General features: G+C 45.1%; 1 protein-coding gene across 1 annotated transcript in view; it reads left to right on the top strand.

The window, feature by feature from the left end:
- The first annotated feature begins 813 nt into the window (after positions 1 to 813).
- LOC125461437 (protein-glutamine gamma-glutamyltransferase 2-like) overlaps positions 814 to 20,187 on the top strand; it is a 44,024-nt gene continuing 24,650 nt past the window's right edge. The window contains exons 1-4 of the mRNA XM_048550219.2: positions 814 to 961; positions 6,767 to 6,961; positions 10,266 to 10,505; positions 18,795 to 18,913. Of these exons, the coding sequence (XP_048406176.1) occupies positions 943 to 961; positions 6,767 to 6,961; positions 10,266 to 10,505; positions 18,795 to 18,913 (573 nt within the window). The 5' untranslated portion in view covers positions 814 to 942. The remainder of the gene's footprint in view (positions 962 to 6,766; positions 6,962 to 10,265; positions 10,506 to 18,794; positions 18,914 to 20,187) is intronic.

Consider the following 20,187-nt stretch of genomic DNA (forward strand, 5'->3'; position numbering starts at 1 on the left):
TCTTATGAGCATAAAAGCTGACGTTTCAGGCCTAGACCCTTCATCAGAGTGGGGGATGGGGAGAGGGTTCTGAAATAAATAAGGAGAAAGGGGGAGGTGGACCGAAGATGGATAGAGGAGAAAATAGGTGGAGACGAGAGTATAGGTGGGGAGGTAGGGAGGGGACAGGCCAGCCTGGGGAGGACAGACAGGTCAAGGGGGCGGGATAAGGTTAGTAGGTAGGAAATGTGGATGCGACTTGAGGTGGGAGGAGGGGATAGGTAAGAGGAAGAACAAGTTAGGGAGGTTGGGACGAGCTGGGCTGGTGCCTTTCCCTGCAACTGCAGGAGTCACAACCCCTCCCCTCTCACCTCTATACAAGGCCCCAAACTATCTTTCCAGACAAAGGGTTGTGGCCCACAGAATTGACTTTCCTGTCTCTCGGATGCTGTCAGACCTACTGCGCTTTTGCAGCCTCACACCTTTAGCTTGGAGTAATGCTATAGTCGTTGAGACTGGTTATTTAATTTGTCTAAAAATTCAAATACAAAGAAAGCGTATCATGAATGATGTTCCTGCTTCATAAAAAGTAGACTATGTAGGAAAAAGGCGCTGTGCATTTCTTTTTCAAGGGGAGAGGAGCAAATTGATCTATAAGGATATTCTAATTCTAATTCTTATCTACCTTACTCAAATATTGTGCAATGAATCACCCTTGAGGAAATTTACATTATCGTATGGCAATCGAGTAAATAATGAATTTGAATTTCTTAACAGTGCCATGCCCTTTTTAATCATGACACATCCCACAGAGGTGTGGTAATTCACTACTGGGGCTACAAATAGACACAGACTGTTGCTGTAAACATATGCTCTGGATCTGTGAGCAAAAGCCATTTTCTGCTTGTGCAGTGCACGAAGGAAGTTGGTTTTTTGACAAATCATTTCGTTGAAAGTAATACCATGAGTGACATACCAACACGTAAGTCCAAAGTTTTAAGTCTTGAAGAATCACTTCCATTGATTTCCCCTTTGTCTCTTTTTGCTTAATCTTTGTTAATGGATTTTCTTTTATGCGTCTACGTGTGCTGAGATGAAGCATTTCATGGCATATTTGAAGGATAGGACTTTAAGAGAGGTATATATACTATTGTTAGCTCCAGATTGTACTCTCCTTGCTTTATATAGGAATCTTTTCCCCCCTTTCTTTAGGATCTTTTAGAATGTGGACAGAAATCAGTAGATTGAATATGTACAATGTATTCTGCTGCTTTTTAAAAAATGCATGTTCTTATCTCCCGTAGTACATAACGTTCAATTTTAAATGCATGGTTTATAAACTACCACAACAGAATGCAAAACTGAGTCTGTTTACTCTTGGCAGAGAGTGGGAAAAAGTATCACTCTTTGATGGTTGTCGGTAGACCCAGCCCTGGTCAGCACTATTTAAACCATCTTTCTCCATACAGTAGAATTATACTTCCCTAGGAGGTGTCAATCAGATGACCGAGGACATTTTTGGGGAAGACTTTTGTATTGTTTAGCTTCCATCTGGACTATCACTTCTGTATTGAAGCACATCTGAAATATTTTGCCGAAACCTCTAGACAAAGGGGAGTTAAATGTTTGCAATGAGGCCCTCAAAATGATGGTCACCTTCCTGTGCAGTTGAGTAGGCTCCTGATGAGAAAAAAAAATTGTGATTTGGCATCTTTTTACTGTTACCTGATGTCTGTTGTGCCAGCTGTAGAACTGGCAAGACAGCTGCTCCCTTTTAAGGAAGGCCTGATGGATCACATACCAATCAAAACATGCCAAGGCTACAGGTGGGTAGTCAGCTGGAATCCTCCAGGGGTAAATGTCCTGCTGAGGAAGAGGTGCTGGCCAAACAGAGGCTCGGAATTCTTGCACTCAACAGAGCCATTGAGGAGGCGGTGGCTCCTAATAACTGACCCGCCCCTCCCTACCCACAATCTCTACCACTCCCCGTGGAGTGCAAGATCATCAAGGCCACAGCTAAGAGGTTGTAGTGGGAGGTAGGAGGATTTGTATCTGTCTAAATTGGTGCCAGTTTACCACAGAATACAGTATCACCTTTGTTTTGTGAAGCCGTTGTTCAAAACACATTCTTGAACACATTCATTGGTCTGCATGTGACATCCTTGAGACCCTGAAAGAAAGAAAGAGTTGGTGATCGGACAATTTACGGAGAAGCCTGTCAAAATCATTTGGCAGATTATCTCATCACAAGAACTTTCAAGGAAGCATTAAGGCATAGCTGTGGTGGCAGTGAATAGGGCCCACTCCTTTAGATCCTTTACAAACGCCTCAGGTCTCAGCATTACAGCATGCTGCCCTTATGACCCTGCAGTGGGTAAGAGGTCATTGCCTACTTCTTTCTGAAACATGCCTTTGCAGAGAAGGTCTGGAAAGAGGTGCATTGCTTATTGTCAAGCTTTATTCTGAACAGCTCTGTTGCATAGCGTTCTGCTCAGTGAGCAGTTCCCTGGGTGTCCATGTTGCGGTAAACTTTACTTGTGGCTAGAGGACCATGAGCTCATAGAAAGGTGCTTTATGAACAAAAGCTTGATGGTCTCCCATAGCAAGTCGTTGTTTGTAACTAAGTGCTGTAGATTGGCACAATACAAGAAGATCCAGAGAGTCACTAAAGTCTGAGACGTCCTCTGCAAATGCTCATCGGGGAAAGAACACAGTGTAAGGCTGAAACCCCTCGGACAGTGTGTATCAGACAATGTTTGGTAAAGATTGTATATTATAAGCCTAACCTGTAATTAAAGATGTAGTGAAGCATCTCAATATGCTATTTCGGAAGAAACTGAACTGATCTGCATTTTAAGAATTATCAAATTTAAGCTGAATATGTTTGAAAAATCTGCTTTATATCAATAAACATATGAATATATAGCCATAGTTTTAAATATCACACTGCTGGGGGAGTGGGGCACTAAATCACCTGCTCCAGCTCTCTATACTTAGATATTAACAGAATTTCCAACTGCACACTTTGCTCTATAGTTGATTTCACACTCTAAATACACACATCAGTGTAAATAAATCCCTATGCCACCTTACCCTGCATCAGCCACTGTCAATAGCTCCTATTTGCAGTATAACATATCCATTGTGTGGACTTCCATTAACTTCTACAGTGCAGTAAAGGGTAATATTCAATGCTTAAATGCATTTAGCATATCCCTTTATCTAAATTATTCACCAAGAGAAAATATTGCACCAATAACTCATTCCAGTATGAGTTATTGCTCTGAAGTCATCTGACAAATATCTTGTCTTTTTGTTATACCTTCCACAATATCAGTATATTCCAAATCACTTTACAGTCAATGAAGCATGTTGAGTACTCAGATTGGTTACAGTGTGATTAAGTATGGACAAGCAATGTATTCAGTTGTAATAGTACTGTTATTAACCTATGTTGAATATCAAGAGTGGATTAATCAAGTTGCGTTAAGTCCAGCATAAAGCATTTTGTACAGTATAAGCACTTCTGAGAAAAAGGAAGATCACAAAATTGATCTCACGCTGAAACTGTTGATCTTAACTAGGGAAGTGGTGAAGAAACTGCAACCGACCTTGCTGCAATAGAGCAGCAAAACAGGAAATAAATCAGAAATTCTCTATACATAGTACCATCCAGTGACCTGTATTGGAAAGCCTAAATTTGCTCAGATGTCCTGGATGTGTAGAAGATCTGTAAGGAGGGATGGAAAAATTCTCAACTGTGATGCACTATCGCAATCTACCAAGAAAATTCATGGGTAAACTTTAACAAGAAAATGCCCTTTCAGATCAAATTGCACTCTTGTTTGCATCTTCAGGAAGGGAGAAGTGAAAACTGGATGAAAAAATGTTAAACTAGAATAAATCAAATGTGTAAGGAACTGTAAAAATTATTTCAACCTCAACAAATAGTTGTAGCAAACTTGAGGAGTACAGAAACCCGCAAAGGATAAAGATCACAGAAACTAGTCACGCAACTTAAAAATCCATGTCAGTGTTTACGTTATACTTGATCCTCTGCTTTTCTATTTTACCAAGCGAAACCTATTATTTAAACCATCTATTCCTTCTCTCTCTCTATCCTTGTTTAACTTCTCTTAAATGCTATTTGCTCTGACCACATCATGGGAAGTAAGTATTAAATTGCCACCACTTCTCTGAATTCCCTGTTGGATTTTGTAGAGCATATATTATAACAATAGCCTTGACTTTGTTCTTGGACCCTAAATGGCATATTCAAACAGAAACTAAGAGATACATACTTACCTTGTGAAGAGCGTTTATTGATAATACCAGATCAGTAGCTCTCACACACCAGTCCCAAGCTATTCTCCTCTTTCTATCTGGATATTTTAGTTTTGAAAATACACCACAAGTGAACTAATTAAAACAACTAAACCGTAAGAATTAACAAGCAAAGCCCACCAAGGGCTGTACAATATCAAAAGGCAAAAAGGTGGTGAAAACGAGGGAGGGACAAAATGAAAATATTGTGGAAGGGGAGATTGTAGACTCCAGTCCATGTGGTGCCCACTACATAACCAATTAATGAATGTTTCATTTGAAAATTTTTGCTTCTTAAATTAACATGGTTATGCCCTCCCTCATCAGAGGAAATGTTATCTCTGTACCCATTCAACAAATTATTTTTGACTAACCTGTTAGGATATATCTCTGGAGTAGGTGGGATTTGAACCTGGGCAGGCACAAGAGCCTGAAATGTGATGAGACTGCTGTGATTTGTACACACAACCTTCTGACATGGAATGAGATGCACTTCCATTGCACCACAAACACACCCAACTTTACAACACACCTCAGGAGGACGTGGGATTTGAACCCAGTTCTCTGATTCAAAGGAAGGAAATGAACACTGCCATTCTAGTTTCCACTCCATTGAATCATTTTACAAGACTGAATTTATGCTGAGGCGGGCTTACTGCCGGAAGAATTTTTTTAAAAAGAAGCCTAACCCTGCTTGGCTTAGTCATTTAATATTGACAACCAACTAGCCAGCATTTGTCTTAATCCCACAGTGCTCCCAGGAGAATAGCCATTGCTGGCAATATGGGCATTCCCTTGAATGAGAGGAGCCATGGATCCTGGAACAAGCTGGGACACGGTATTTGGCTCTCTATGTGCATAAAGAAGACTAAAGGGGATAAAAAGAGAAAGGGGTAATTCCTGTGGGGTGCCTCCATTGGGCTCATGGGACCAAAAAGGAGGCACGCTTATCCTTATCCCACCACATGGTTTCTGAATACTTAACACTTGCTTCCCCACTATACAGACAGTCCCAGAGGCAGCAGCAAGATGCCTCTAAATGACCATTAATTATTCACCTGAGGGTCTTAATTGGCCCATGGATGTGCAGGCTATCCAATGTTTCTGCCATTGTTAACATCGCAGTGAGCGTGGACAGACGGAAAAACAAGTAAGGAAAATGTATACTTGTAAACAAATGTTCCTATTGTATCTCCTTTTGGAGGTAGACAAGATGAGTTGGACCACTATTTGTCTTTCACAACTTTTATTGCTTTTCCTTCTGGGGTGTGGTGCCACTGCTCCATTTCAGATCTCCTTACACTACTCCTCAACTCTCCCACACTGTTGTTTCATCCTATGACAGTGCAAAATTCAGGGCATCATTTTAAAGATCCCTGTTGGGTCACCAATCAGCCTTCTGTTTTCAAGGGATGCTGACCTATCCTAACATACATAACCATGCATCTCCGTTATCAGCCTTGCAAATCTTCTCTGCATCCTATCCAGTGCCCCTGTATCTAAGCTATGATGAGGCAGCCAGAAATGCAGGCAGAATTCTATGCTGAGAATTGAAAGCAAAAAAAATCACTACATTATACTCATGAGAAGAGGATACTGATTGGTTAGGCGAGCATTGAGTGGAAATATAATGAGGACAGTTAACAGTCAATCTTAATTATCAGATCAGGCAGCTAGATTTAGGTTGTAGGGATATCATAGGGATGTGACAAAGTCTGGCTGTCTCTATGACCTCTTTTGAAAAGGTTGCAAAATGTGTACAGATTCCTTTTTAATTACATAAAGCGGGTGTTGCATATTTATGTATGTCTTGCACATACAAACGCATCACTTTGTGAGCCCAGCTAATAATCGTCAATCAGTTTCCGGTCTAACTCTTTGCACAATCCAGATTATTTAGTAAACGATTTCTAACAGCCAAATCATATCTAATGGTAGATGTGGTTTACTGAGAGTTGTAAGCACAGGCAAGTAGCATTCTGACAGCTGCAAATGGTCAATGGGACCTATTGTTTGATACTAGCTGCTGGTCATTGCGATGTAGGGCCTACATACTCACACCGGCACTGGAGTACCTACCGCATTACTCTTTTGCGTGGTTAGCAAAACGTCTTTTTGGCGTGGTGTTATCATTCTGTCAGTGGAGAAAACCATTCATGGATTTACTTCAGAAGTCTCCCAGAGTGTTCCTTATGATTCATGGATGCCAGCGTGAAAAGTTTTGCAATAAGCCAAAATCGCATTATGTAGTACGCATTTATTTAAACAGAAATGCACTTAACATGAAATTAATAATTAAGAGTTTTTTATATTGTACTTCTTTATTCTCCTCAGTCTCAAGTGGCTGCTCTGCTGGTAATGAGATCATCATTAAGCAGGGCTCAGCGACGTCAGTGAACTGTCCAACTGCTGCCTTCGGCACAAATGATGCAAAAGCTGTAAATATCATTTTACTATTTTTCAGCTGAGGATTTTAATCCATTTCCTGAAAAGTGCCAGGTTGACTTTCAATTTGAGAAGAATAACAAGGAACACAGGACTGACCAGATCAGCACCAAGCGACTGATCGTCAGGAGGGGCCAAACCTTTAACATTAAGGTGAACTTCACAGATGGATTCAATCCAGAAAGGGCCAAGTTGGAAATGGTCTTTGACGTAGGTGAGCAGGCAAGAACTTTTTAAAAACTATACTACTAATGAAAGCTTATTTGTTTTATAGAGAAACTATATTATATATATTTCTCCTTATTGTTTCCCAATCAAAACTGCTTTCATCATACTTTTTGCATCAAACCATATCTTAAGCACTGAGCCCATGCCTCTTCCTGGTCAATGCACACTTCAGATTGACTATAACTTTGGTATCCTGTTTGACTCTAAGCGACACAGTAAAGTGTCATCACAAAGTCCTCCTCCTTTAGCATCAGTCCACACTTTGGATCAACTACTGCTGAAACTCTCCTTTATGATTTCATCATTTATAGTCTTGATCAGTCAAATCTTCTTCCAAACTGCCTGGGAAAACTTAAACTCATTCAAAGTCCTGTTATTGTGCATTTCAGGTTCTACTTCATCAGAGTTCTACACACGATAAGAATGAACAGTATTGGGGGGGTTGGGGGTGATACATGAAAATGATTAGAAGATTGGCACATGAGCAGGAAACAGAAAGGTGGAATAAAGGGGTAATTTGCAGGTTCACAAACTATATCTAGTGGAGTGCTGAGATGACAAGGTGTGGAGCTGGATGAACACAGCAGGCCAAGCAGCATCATAGGAGCAGGAAAACTGATGTTTCGGGCCCAGACTCTTCTTCAGAAAAGATTTCTGAAGAAGGGCCTAGGCCCAAAATGTCAGCTTTCCTGCTCCTATGATGCTGTTTGGGCTGCTGTGTTCATCCAGCTTTACGCCTTATTGTCTCAGATTCTCTAGCACTGGCAGTTCCTACTACCTCTAGTGGGGTGCTGCTCGGATTACTACAGGGGTCTCAACAATCTATGATTTACTGGATGAAGGAGGCAACAGTGTTGCATTTGCCAACAAGTAGAAGATAGGTTGTGAAACAATTTGAGAGGAAGACATAAAGACTTGCAAAAGGACACAGACAGATTAAGTGAGTGGGTAAAGATCTGACAGATGGGATGTAATGTGGGAAGATGTGAAGCTTCCTACATTGGCTGGAATAGAAAAGCAGGGTATTATTTTCATGTAGACAGTTTACAGGATGTTGCAGTTCAGTGGGACCTAGGTATTGTTGTATATCAACTAAAAAAAATCTTTATGCAGATGCAGCAAGTAATTCAGAAAGTAAATTGAAAGTTTGCCTTTATAGTACGAAGGATAGTATATAGAAGAGGGGAAGTCATGTTCCAATTTTGTAGGACATTTGGGAGACCTCACCTACAGTACTAAATGCAGTTTTGATTTTCTTTCTTGAAGAAGAATTTTCCTGAAGCAGTCCAAAGAAGGCTGAGTCCTGAGACGAAGGGGCTATCTTATGAGCAGATTATTTGATTTGAATTTAGAAGAATGAGAGCTGCTTGTATTGAAACAATTCAGATTCTGAGGGGACTTGATTGGATGGATGCTTCATAAGGGAATCTAGAATGAAGGTTTTCAAAATAAGAGATTTCTCATTTAGAATAGAGATGAAAAGAGATTATTTCTTCAGGAGGGCTATTAGTCTTTGGAATTCTCTTCTGCAGAGAACATTGGATGCTGGCTTATTGATTATCTTCATGATTGGGTTTAACAGATCTTTGATTGACAAAGGAATCAAAGTAATGGGGAAAGATTGAGTTAAGAGCACATCAGATTGGCCAAGATTGTCTTAAATAGCAGAGCTGGTCCAAGGAACACATGATCTATTGCTGCCGCTCTTTTTTGTGTCTTTGTCGGTGTTCTTGCTAACTTGCTCTGTCTACGATTTAAATTTCTTGTCATTTTTTAACTTCCAGCCATGACCTTAGTTCTCCTCATCTCCTACATCACTCCGTCTGCCTGTGATCTGATCCCGATCTCTTATACACCTTCATCTCCATTCAGGATCCCCAGTCTCTTAGTGGTACTATATTTCAGTTCCTTGGTCAAAGAGCACCTTCATTTCACCACTTCTGCACCTTGATCCTTCCTTTCATGAATCTCTTTCAAGCGTCTTTGTGTCATGGCACAGTTTGCTTTGTCTATTGATGTTATGTCCATGCATTTACAGAACAGAATTCTGAGACTGGTAGCTGCAACTTGGGTCTCTATTTGACAGATCCTGACTCACTGACACTTGAGTCCTTGTTCCCAGCAAAGAATTTATACAGGTGCTCACTCACACATGCACAGCACCTCTGCCTGAAGTTAAATGCAACTACCAGCACAATGTGAGGATCCATATCTGCACTAAGTATTTAAAACTAATTGATGATGGGTGCAGAAAGTATCTGTGAGGATCAAAGCTTTAGTCTTTTTTGAACAAAAAGTATTGAATAAATGTGGAGTAAGACTGCCACCAAAGGGAGTTTCAAGGTATACACAATTTTACTTCGAGCAGTTTTGATTGCTCTGTTCATCACAAATCAAATGTGGTTAATTGAAAAGCTAAATACAGTGAATTCATTTCTAATTAATAAATCATTACTGAATTATAGACATTATAGTATTGGACATGTGTTTTGATGTGCTTATGTCAACAAGATGAAAGTATGTTTGAACTTCAAGCTTCTGGTGTGAGTGCTTTATTTCCTTAAACATTGAATGATTTGTTAAGTACATACACACACAAGAATCTCTTTTCACTTGCATGTGTCCAAATGTTTTCAAATAAAACAGCCAGAGCCACCAGTGGCACAAGGTAGCTGAACAATTTTTGACATCATTACTTTACTTTAGAGTAAGGTCAGAGAGCTGATTCTTGGTTTATATGGCGGAGTTAATACAATGTAAGAACCTCTTTAGATTGATGCCAAAGTTCTGTAGACAGTGTATCACAAATAACATGCTAATGAAACATGACAGGGCTATCGTCCTATACTGAGCTCTGAAGTATAAATAACAGTGTCTGAACCCCTCAACCAATATAGTTTAATATAAAATATGACAAGAAGAGTAATTTATATTTATGCAGTGTATTCAACATAATAAAGCATTCCAAGGTGTTTATCATGAGCTTTTCTAAAGCAAGGTTTGATATCAAGCTACATAACGAGATATTAGGCAGATGGCCAAAATCTTGGTCAGAGTTTCATTTTTAAAGAGCAACGGAGAAAAGCGAAGGAAAAAAATCCAGAGGCATTTAAGGGAATTGTAGAGTAAGATGTTTATGCTGCTGAGAAAGATTACAAAGATAGGATGTGGTAACAGCATGGAGTTATTTGAAAGCAAAGATGGAAATAAAGTTATATGATCAGTAAGTATGAAGGCATGGTGAAAAAAATCTTCTTGTTACACATTTATCTGTGTTTGTCTTGCTTTAGGTCCAGAACCTAAGAAATCAAACGGAACTAAAGTAGAAGTTCCAATCACAAATTCAATAAATGTGAAGAGGTGGAGTGGCATCATTTCCTCGTCCACCAGCAGTGAATTGTGCCTAACCATATCACCATCACCAAGGGCCAAGATTGGTTATCATCGTTTAACACTACAGCATTCTTATAAAACAGATGTGAGGTATTACCTTGGAACCTTTGTTGTGCTCTTCAACCCATGGTGTGCAGGTACAATTTCCTTTAAGTAACAGTACTTCTACAAATAGCAAACCACTATATTTTGTATGTTCACTCACAGGATGTGGGCATCACTGGCAAGCCCATCTGTCATTTCCTATCTCTATTAGCATTGAGAATGTGGTGGTGTCTCATCTTTTGGTGAAGGTATGTCCATAGTGTGGTTTGTGAGAATGCTCTAGAATTTTTCCTCAGTGACAGTGAATGAACAGCAATATATCGTGTAGTCTGGATAGTATGAGTCTTGGTGGAAAATGCCTATGCTGATATTTCTATGTCCCTTCAACTCCGTTTTAGTTGGCATCACAAGTTTGGCAGGAGTGATCAGAAAAAAATTGATGAGTTACTGCAGTGCACCTCCTCAACCTCCAGTGAAAAAAGTCTCGACTTATCCAACTTCTCCTGATAACTCAAACCCTCCAGGCTCAGTAACATTCTTGTAAATCTTTTCTGAACCATCTCTAATTTAATATTATACTTTCTACAGCAGGACAACCAGGCTGTACACACCACTCCAAAAGGAATCTTACCAACATCCTGTATAACTGCAATATGATGTCCCATCTCCTATACTCAATGGTCTGAGCAAGGAAGGCAAGGATACCAAATGACATCTTTACAACCCTGTCTACCTGTCATACAACTTGCAGGAACTATGTACCTGAGACCCTAAGTCTTTCTGTTTGGCAACACACTCCAGGGCTTTACCATTAACTGTATGCATCCTACCTTTGTCTGTCTTACTAAAATGCAACATCTGACATTTATCTAAATTTATCCATCTGCCACTCTTTGGCCCATTGGCCCAGTTGATCAAGATCCCGTTCTACTCTGAGACAACCTCCTTCACTGCACACCATACCACCTATTTTGGTATCACCCTCAAACTTACTAAACATGCTTCCTGTATTCTCATCCAACTCATTTATATCAATAACAAACAATAGTGGACCCAACACCGATCCCTGTGGGATACCATTGGTCACAGGCCTTCAGTTCAAAAAAACAGCCCTCCACCACCACCCTCTGTCTCTTATTGTCAAGCTAATTTTGTATTCAGTTGGCAAACTGTTTCTGGACCCCATGCGATCTAATTTTACTAACCAGTCTACCATGCGGAAACTTGTCAAGAACATTGCTAAAGTCCATGTTGACAATGCCTACTGCTCTGCCATCATCTATCTTCGAGGTCTCATCCTCAAAAAGAAACTCAATCCAGTTTGTGAGAAATGATTCCCCAGGCAGAAAACCATGCTGACTATCCCTAATCAGTCCTTGCCTCTCCAAATGCATGTAAATCGTGAGGGGCATAGGTAAGGTGAATAGTAAAAGTCTTTTCCCTTGGGTAGGAAAGACCAAGACTAGAGGGCATAATTTTCAGTTGAGAGAAGAAAGATTTACACAGACTCTGAGGACCAATATTTTCACATGGAGGGTGGTTCATATGTGGAATAAGCTGCCACAGGAAGTGCTAAGAGGTAGTTACAATTACAACTTTTAAGAGGTATTTAGACAGGTTCACAAATAGAAAAGGTTTAGGGGGCTACAGGCCAAATGCAGGAAAATGGGAGTAGTTTCGTTTGGGAAACCTAAATAGCATGAATGAGTTGAACCAAGGCGTCTGTTTCCATGTTGTATGTTCTTTTGTCTCTATGACAGTGTAAATATCATGCATCGCAAACACTGGCAGTAGAGTGAGTGAATATTTAAATTGGTGAATGTGGTAACAATTAAGCAGGTAGTCTTGTTCTAAATGGAGTTAAGCTTCTTGAGTTTGTTGAAACTGTGCTCAATTAGGCAAGTTAACATTCTGGATGTAAGTTTGCTCGCTGAGCTGGAAGGTTTGTTTTCAGACGTTTCATCACCTTTTTTTTTATTTGAAAAGATATACTTTATTCATAGAATGTACAAAAAATAAAACATTTATACACCTACCCAGTCATGCAAGCCACTCCGGGTTACCTGGGGGTACGTACACCAACTAAAGGGAAAAAAAAAACAAAACAGAGAAAAAAGAAAACAAAGCAAAGAAACCGCCCCGGCAGTCGTCACCCCGCACAGTCCCAGTTGGCCCCCTGACCAGTTGGGGAAGGCGCCAGCTGGGCCCAGTTACCAGATAGGATTCTTTTCCCTTTTCTGGACGAGGGGGCTCATACGGTGGTCTTTCCCCACCGCGCCTTGGCGGCGGCTGCCCCAAGCTTTAGCGCGTCCCTCAGCACGTAGCCCTGGACCTTGGAGTGCGCCAGTCTGCAACACTCGGTCGGGGTCAGTTCTTTCAGCTGGCAGACCAGCAAGTTGCGGGCAGACCAAAGAGCGTCTTTCACCGCATTGATGGTCCTCCAGGCGCAGTTGATGTTGGTCTCGGTGTGCGTCCCCGGAAACAGCCCGTAGAGCACGGAGTCCCGCGTCACGGAGCTGCTCGGGACGAACCTCGACAAATACCACTGCATCCCCCTCCAGACCTCCTGCGCATAGGCACACTCCAGAAGGAGGTGATCAACAGTCTCGTCCCCCCCGCAGCCACCTCGAGGGCAGCGTGCGGTGGTGCAGAGATTCCGGGCATGCATAAAGGATCTCACTGGCAGAGCCCCTCTCACCGCCAGCCAAGCAATGTCCTTGTGCTTGTTTGAAAGTTCTGGCGATGAGGCATTCTGCCAAACGACTTTGGCAGTCTGCGTGGGGAACCACACGACGGGATCCACCCTCTCCTTTTCCCGAAGGGTCCCGAGGATACTACGTGCTGACCACTGCCTGACGGCCTTGTGGTCAAAGGTGTTTCCTTTCAAAAATTTCTCCACGAAGGACAGGTGGTACAGGACGGTCCAACTACTCGGAGCGTTCCGCGGCAACGAGGCCAGGCCCATCCTTCGCAACACCGGGGACAGGTAGAACCTCAGTAAGTAGTGACACTTGGTGTTTGCGTACTGAGGATCTACGCACAGCTTGATGCAGCCACACACAAAGGTAGCCGTCAGGGTGAGGGTGGCGTTCGGTACGCCCTTTCCCCCATTTCCCAGGTCTTTGTACATGGTATCTCTGCGGACCCGGTCCATCCTCGACCCCCAAATGAAGTGGAAGATGGCCCGGGTGACCGCAGCGGCGCAGGTCCAGGTAATAGGCCAGGCCTGCGCCACATACAACAGTACCGAAAGCCCCTCGCACCTGACAACCAGGTTCTTACCCGCGATGGAGAGGGACCGGAGCGTCCACCTGCCCAGCTTCTGCTTAAATTTGGAGATACGCTCCTCCCAAGTCTTAGTGCATGCCCCAGCTCCACCAAACCAAACACCCAGCACCTTCAGGTAGTCTGTCCTGACGGTGAAGGGGATGAAGGAGCGGTCGTCCCAGTTCCCGAAGAACATGACCTCTCTCTTACCCCTATTGACTTTGGCACCCGAGGCCAGTTCAAACTGGCCGCAGATGTCCAACAGCCTACTCACCGACCGACGATCGGTGCAGAAGACGGCGACATCATCCATGTACAGGGAGGTCTTGACCTGAAGGCCTCCGCTGCCTGGGATAGTCACGCCCTTCAGGCTCACGTCCTTCCTGATGGAGGCGGCGAAGGGCTCCACACAGCACACGAACAAGGCAGGAGAGAGCGGGCAGCCCTGCCTGACTCCAGATCTAACAGGAAAACTGTCTGATTCCCACCCGTTGATCGAGACTGCGCTAACGATGTTGGCGTAGAGCAGCCGGATCCAATTGCGGATGCCCTCCCCGAACCCCAATTTGGAGAGGACGTCCCTCATGTAAGCATGAGAGACCCTGTCGAAGGCCTTCTCCTGGTCCAGGCTGACAAGGCAGGTGTCCACCCGCCTGTCCTGTACGTAGGCGATCGTATCCCTGATGAGCGCGAGGCTCTCAGCGATCTTCCTGCCCGGCACAGCACAGGTTTGGTCAGGGTGAATCACCGACTCCAGGACAGACATGACCCGGTTGGCAATGACCTTGGCCAGGATTTTGTAGTCCACGTTCAAAAGTGAAATGGGACGCCAATTCTTAATTTCTTCCCTCTCCCCCTTCCTCTTGTAAATGAGGGTGATGATGCCCTTCCTCATGGACTTGCACATTTCCCCTGCCCGAAGCGCACTATCGTACACCTCCAGCAGGTCCTGGCCGACCAGGCCCCACAGAGCAGAATACAGCTCGACCGGTAAGCCATCGCTTCCGGGAGTCCTATTCCTCTGCAAGGACATGAGGGCTCTGGCCAGCTCGTCCAGGGATATCGGCCGGTCCAGCCACTCCCTCGTGCCGTCGTCTAAGACCTCCGTGATAGACGACAGGAACGAGTCGGAGGCCGTGCTGTCCGTGGGCTTCGTGTCGTACAGTCCGGCATAGAAGGATCTGCTGATCCTCAAAACGTCGGGCCGAGACGACGTCACCGAGCCGTCGTCCTCCTTCAGCCGGCTAAGCACAGAGCTCTCTTTGTGCACCTTCTGAAAGAAGAAACGCGAGCACGTCTCGTCCTGCTCCACAGAGCGGACCCTGGACCGGAAGATTATCCTGGAGGCCTCCGCGGCGAAGAGCGAGGCTTGCTGGCCCCTCACCTCGCGGAGGTCCTCCGTGACATCGACCCCCATCAACTGCAGAAGGAGCAGGTTCTGCACCCTTTTCTGGAGTCGCGACAGCTTTCCCCGCCTCTCTCTTGCCTTCTGAACACCCTTGAGGACAAAGAACCTCTTGATGTTCTCCTTCACCGTCTCCCACCAGTCGCCTGGAGACTCAAAGAGGGGTTTCACGGTTCTCCAACCGGTGTACTCCCTCTTAAGCTCCTCGACGTTCTCTGGGGTCAACAGAGTCGTGTTGAGCTTCCACGTCCCCTTGCCGGCCGGCTGGTCGTCCTGTAAGTGACAGTCGGCCAACAGGAGGCAGTGGTCAGAGAAGAACACCGGCTCGACACCAGTGGATCTGACCGAGAACGTCCGTGACACAAACAGGAAGTCTATCCTTGAGCGGATAGACCCGTCTGGCCGCGACCAGGTGTACCTCTGCTGCGCTCCGTCTGCAGGGGTGCTGAAGACGTCGAGCAGCTTGGCGTCCTTCACCGTGCCCATCAGGAATCTGGACGTGACGTCCAGTTGACTCCCCCCACCCGCTGTCCCCATGCCGGATCTTCCATCTGCATCGATGATGCAGTTGAAGTCTCCGCCTAGGATGACCGGCCTGGACGTAGCCAGCAGGGGTGGAAGCCGCTGCAGGACGGCCAACCGCTCACTCCGTACCACTGGGGCGTACACGTTGATCAGCCTCAGGGGAGCATTCCTGTAGGTGATGTCAGCCACTAGGAGGCGCCCCCCCACCACCTCCTGAACTTGAGAGATGGTGAAGTTGTGCCCCCGCAGCAGAATAGCCAGGCCCGAGGAGCGACAGTCGTTACCCCCCGACCAGATCGAAGGCCCACAGGTCCAGGCGCCGGACCATTTCCCGTACCTGCCGAGGTGCGGTATCCCGCACTCCTGCAGAAACAGGAGGTCCGCCTTGATGGTGGTCAGGTAGGCCAACGTGGACACACATCTCGCGGTTGACTTGACGCTGCGCACATTAATGCTCGCAATTCATACCCCCATTGTGGGCAGTGACCGCAGTACCCTCCCCAAGTCCAAGGTCCAGCCCCTCCATCTGTCCCTTCATGCCCATTGCCCGGGCTAACTGCTGGACGCTCTCTGGGCTCAGGAAACCGTCTGTGCTGCCTTCCGGGTGGCATCCCCCCGTCAGGGGTGCGGAGGCAGGAGGGTCCGGCTCCGGATCAGGCTGGGGACGTGCTGTTTCCTCCTTCCCGCCTGGAAGTTCCGGGGGGCCCTCCAGTGCTCCAGCGGCACTTGACTGGGTGTCGGAGTGAGCCTCAGGACGCCTCCCGTCACCTGGAAGCGGGGTGCTGCTTTCCTTCCCCCTCGAGACCTTTAACTTCTGCTTCGGGTGGGCCCTCTCCGAATCCTCCTCGTCAGAGGAGCTCTTATAGCCCCCCTGTAGCTGTCTCTTCCCTCCTGATTGTTGCGGTTCCTGGGCCCGTCGACGCACCTTCCTCCTCGCTTTCCGGACTGTAGTCCACTCCCCTGGGTCACCTGTCGCCGCCTCCATTGGCTCCGGGTTGTCGGGGGGGGGATTGGAGCCTGCAGGGGTGCTTTGCTGGCCTCGGGCCCATCCTGCAGGGCTGGGCCCTCCTGCACGGCCTGGCCCTCCTGCGCATTAGTGGGGTCCTTGCTGGGTCCTGGTGCCTTCCTCTCCTCCGGGGGGGCTGGCCCCGCATTTCCCCTGCCGGCGACCTGGGCGTAGGTGGTACCCCGCCGCGGGCATGCCCTATAGAAGTGGCCCGCTTCCCCGCAAAGGTTGCAGCTTCTCTCTTGTGGGCAATCCTTTGCAAGGTGTCCCTCCTCCCTGCAGATGGTGACTTTGCAGTCGGCCGCCATGTGACCTGACCTACCACAGGCATGGCAGACTTTAGGTTGCCCTGCATAGGTCAGGTAGCCCCTGCTCCCGCCGATCGCGAAGCTGGACGGTGGGTGTGCGACATTCCCGTCTGCGCCCATCCTCAGTGTCACCTTGACCTGCCTCTTACTCGTCCAGATGCCAAAGGGGTCCACCATGTCAGTTAGGTCCCCTTCCACCTTCACATACCTTCCGAGGAAGGTCAGGACATCAACTGCTGGCACATGCGGGTTGTACATGTGTACAGTCACCATACGGCTCCTCTGTGCTGGCATCACAAACAGTGGGACAGCGGTCAATACAGAGAGGGGGCCCTCACCTCCTTTCTCCTTGAAAACCTCCAGGAAGCGCTCGCAAAGCTTGGCACTCCGGAAGGTCACATCGTAAAAACCCCCTCCGGGGAAATCCTGCAGGCAGTAAATGTCCGCAGCAGCGAACCCACAACAGTCCAACAGGACCCTCTTCACGAAGAAGGTGCGGTCCACAGGTGCACCTTCATCCACCTTCTTTACGGAAACACGGATGGTGTTCCAGACCCCCTGACCTGGGGCACGAGCACTTGCCGCAACCATCGTTGCAGGTTGGCTGCTCCCCTGAACCAGCGTTAGGCCGAAGCCAGCATTAAGATCCACTGGTCGCAAGGGTGCACAGCCAACCCGACGTCCTCCTTTCACCTCCAAGACTGGACTCTCGTCCTCTCAGTCCACAAGAGAGTGGGTCTTTATTGTGTTCGAGATGTGAGCTGGTTCACTGAGCTGTCAGGTTTGTCCCCAGATGTTTCATCACCATTCTAGGTAACAACATCAGTGAGCCTCCGGTGAAGCGCTGGTGTTATGTTCCGCTTTCTATTTATGAGTTTAGGTTTCCCTGGGTTGGTGATGTCATTTCCTGCATTGGTGATGTCATTTCCTGTTCTTTTTCTCAGAGGATGGTAGATTGGCTCCAAATCAATGTGTTTGTGGATGGAGTTCCGGTTGGAATGTCATGCTTCTAGGAATTCTTGTGCGTGCCTCTGTTTGGCTTGTCCTAGGATGGATGTGTTGTCCCAATCAAAGTGGTGTCCTTCCTCATCAGTATGTAAGGATACTAGTGATAGTGGATCATGTCGTTTTGTGGCTAGTTGACGTTCATGTATCCTGGTGGCTAGCTTTCTGCCTGTTTGTCCAATGCAGTGTTTGTCACAGTTCTTGCAAGGTATTTTGTAGATGACGTTCGTTTTGCTTGTTGTCTGTATAGGGTCTTTTAAGTTCATTAGCTGCTGTTTTAGTGTGTTAGTGGGTAGCCCACAAACCCAATATCTCATATCAGGAATCCAGCTCTATCTTTTCCATGTTTGCAACAATAAGGTTTGAAAATATGAAGTTTTGCAGGAGCAAAAGCTGATCATTGCTAAGCAGGTCGTTGTGGATGCGCATTAATGTCAAAAACATCTTCCATCACTTAATTTATCATTAATTGCTTACAGGTGTAACTGCACTGAGTGGTTTTTCCTGAGGTGCAGATTGTTCTAGAGCTCAGGTCTTCAGCACTAATACTGGAATGTTATCAGGGCCTACAACCTTTGTTCTAGACAGTATACTTAATCTTTCTTATGTCACATGGAGTAAAATCAATTGCTTGAAGAATGGTATCTCTGATAAAAATTGAAAATGATCATGCCTTAAGTGTTTCCAGTTGCAAATACATGCTATTACTTCAGCTTTGTCGCACGGGAGTGGTTACCTCACTATTGTGTGCATCCAAATAATTTTCGTACATTTATCTGGAATCAATGCATTTCAGTTGTAGATCAATAATTGTTATTTTGAATATATATTCCACATGGTTTTCTCAATATTCCAATACTTTCAGAGGATGAGGTTTTTCTGAACAGTGATGTTAAGCGAGAGGAATTTGTGATGAATGAAACTGGATCTATTTACGTTGGAAGCAGTAACTACATCCACAGTATTTCCTGGAACTTTGGCCAGGTATGTGAAAATGGGGGAAATTTCTAATTCATTTTGAATAAGCAGCCAAAGTGAAACCTTTCAATATTATTAAACATTTACGTGCATTGTAGATTAGAAATTTTGTTTAGTTAAATTACACAACTGATACTAGGTGAAAATTGGCTTTATGCAATGTTTTCACAATGTATAAAATTCCCAAAGATACACCAGGCTTTTATAGCTTTGTGCTGGACGATTTCAGAAAGTAATCCTAAACAGCGAAGCTATCCCATTGTACTTGTCATGTCACATGTAGCTATGAGATAAAACTGTATGTAGAGTCATAGAGTCCTAGAGATATGCAGCATGGAAACAGACCCTTCAGTCCAACTTGTCCATGCAAACAGATATCCTATTTAAATATAGTCCCATTTGGTCCATATCCCTCTAAACCTTTCCTATTCATATACCCATCCGGATGCCTTTTAAATGTTGTAATTGTACCAGCCTCCACCACTTCCTCTCACAGCTCATTCCACATGCACCACCCTCTTCATGAAAATGTTGCCCCTTATGCCCCTCTTATATCTTTCCCCTTTCACCTTAAACCTATGCCGTCTAGTTTTGGACTCATCCACCCTGGGAAAAAGACCTTGCCTGTTTACGCTATCCATGACCCTCATGATGCTATCAACCTCTAACGTCACCTCTGACATTTCAGGGAAAACAGCCCCAGCATATTCAGCCTCTCTCTATAGCTCAAACCATCCAAGCCTGCCAACATTCTCGTTAATCATTTCTGAACCCCTTCTAGTTTCACAGCATCCTTCCACTAAGCGGGAGAGCAGAATTGCACATCAAGTGGAAGAACTGATTTCCCTTATTGGCCTAAGAGGCACTGCATGTGGGGTCATTGGTATAAAGTGGAGGTTGACCCCCTTCTGATAACTAAAACTGAAACGCCCAAAGAGGAGCATCTCGCCTTATAATCTGTTAAAAGGGACTGCGAAAAGTGGTGTAACCTACTCTCAGCAACTTCTAGTGGTTAAATAAAACCAGTCCCTGACACTGACATTACAATCATCGAATAACAATTTATTTATGTGACTCTAACAGTGAATAAATTAGCTGAACTATTAACAAACCAAATAAACCCCTCTAACCACTAACTATTCCTGAATAAAACAAGATTCTGATGATAATAAAATGTGAGGCTGGACGAACACAGCAGGCCAAGCAGCATCTCAGGAGCACAAAAGCTGACGTTTCGGGCCTAGACCCTTCATGATGAAGGGTCTAGGCCCGAAACGTCG

Source organism: Stegostoma tigrinum, chromosome 19, assembly GCF_030684315.1.
Source record: "Stegostoma tigrinum isolate sSteTig4 chromosome 19, sSteTig4.hap1, whole genome shotgun sequence".
Taxonomy (NCBI): Eukaryota; Metazoa; Chordata; class Chondrichthyes; order Orectolobiformes; family Stegostomatidae; genus Stegostoma; species Stegostoma tigrinum.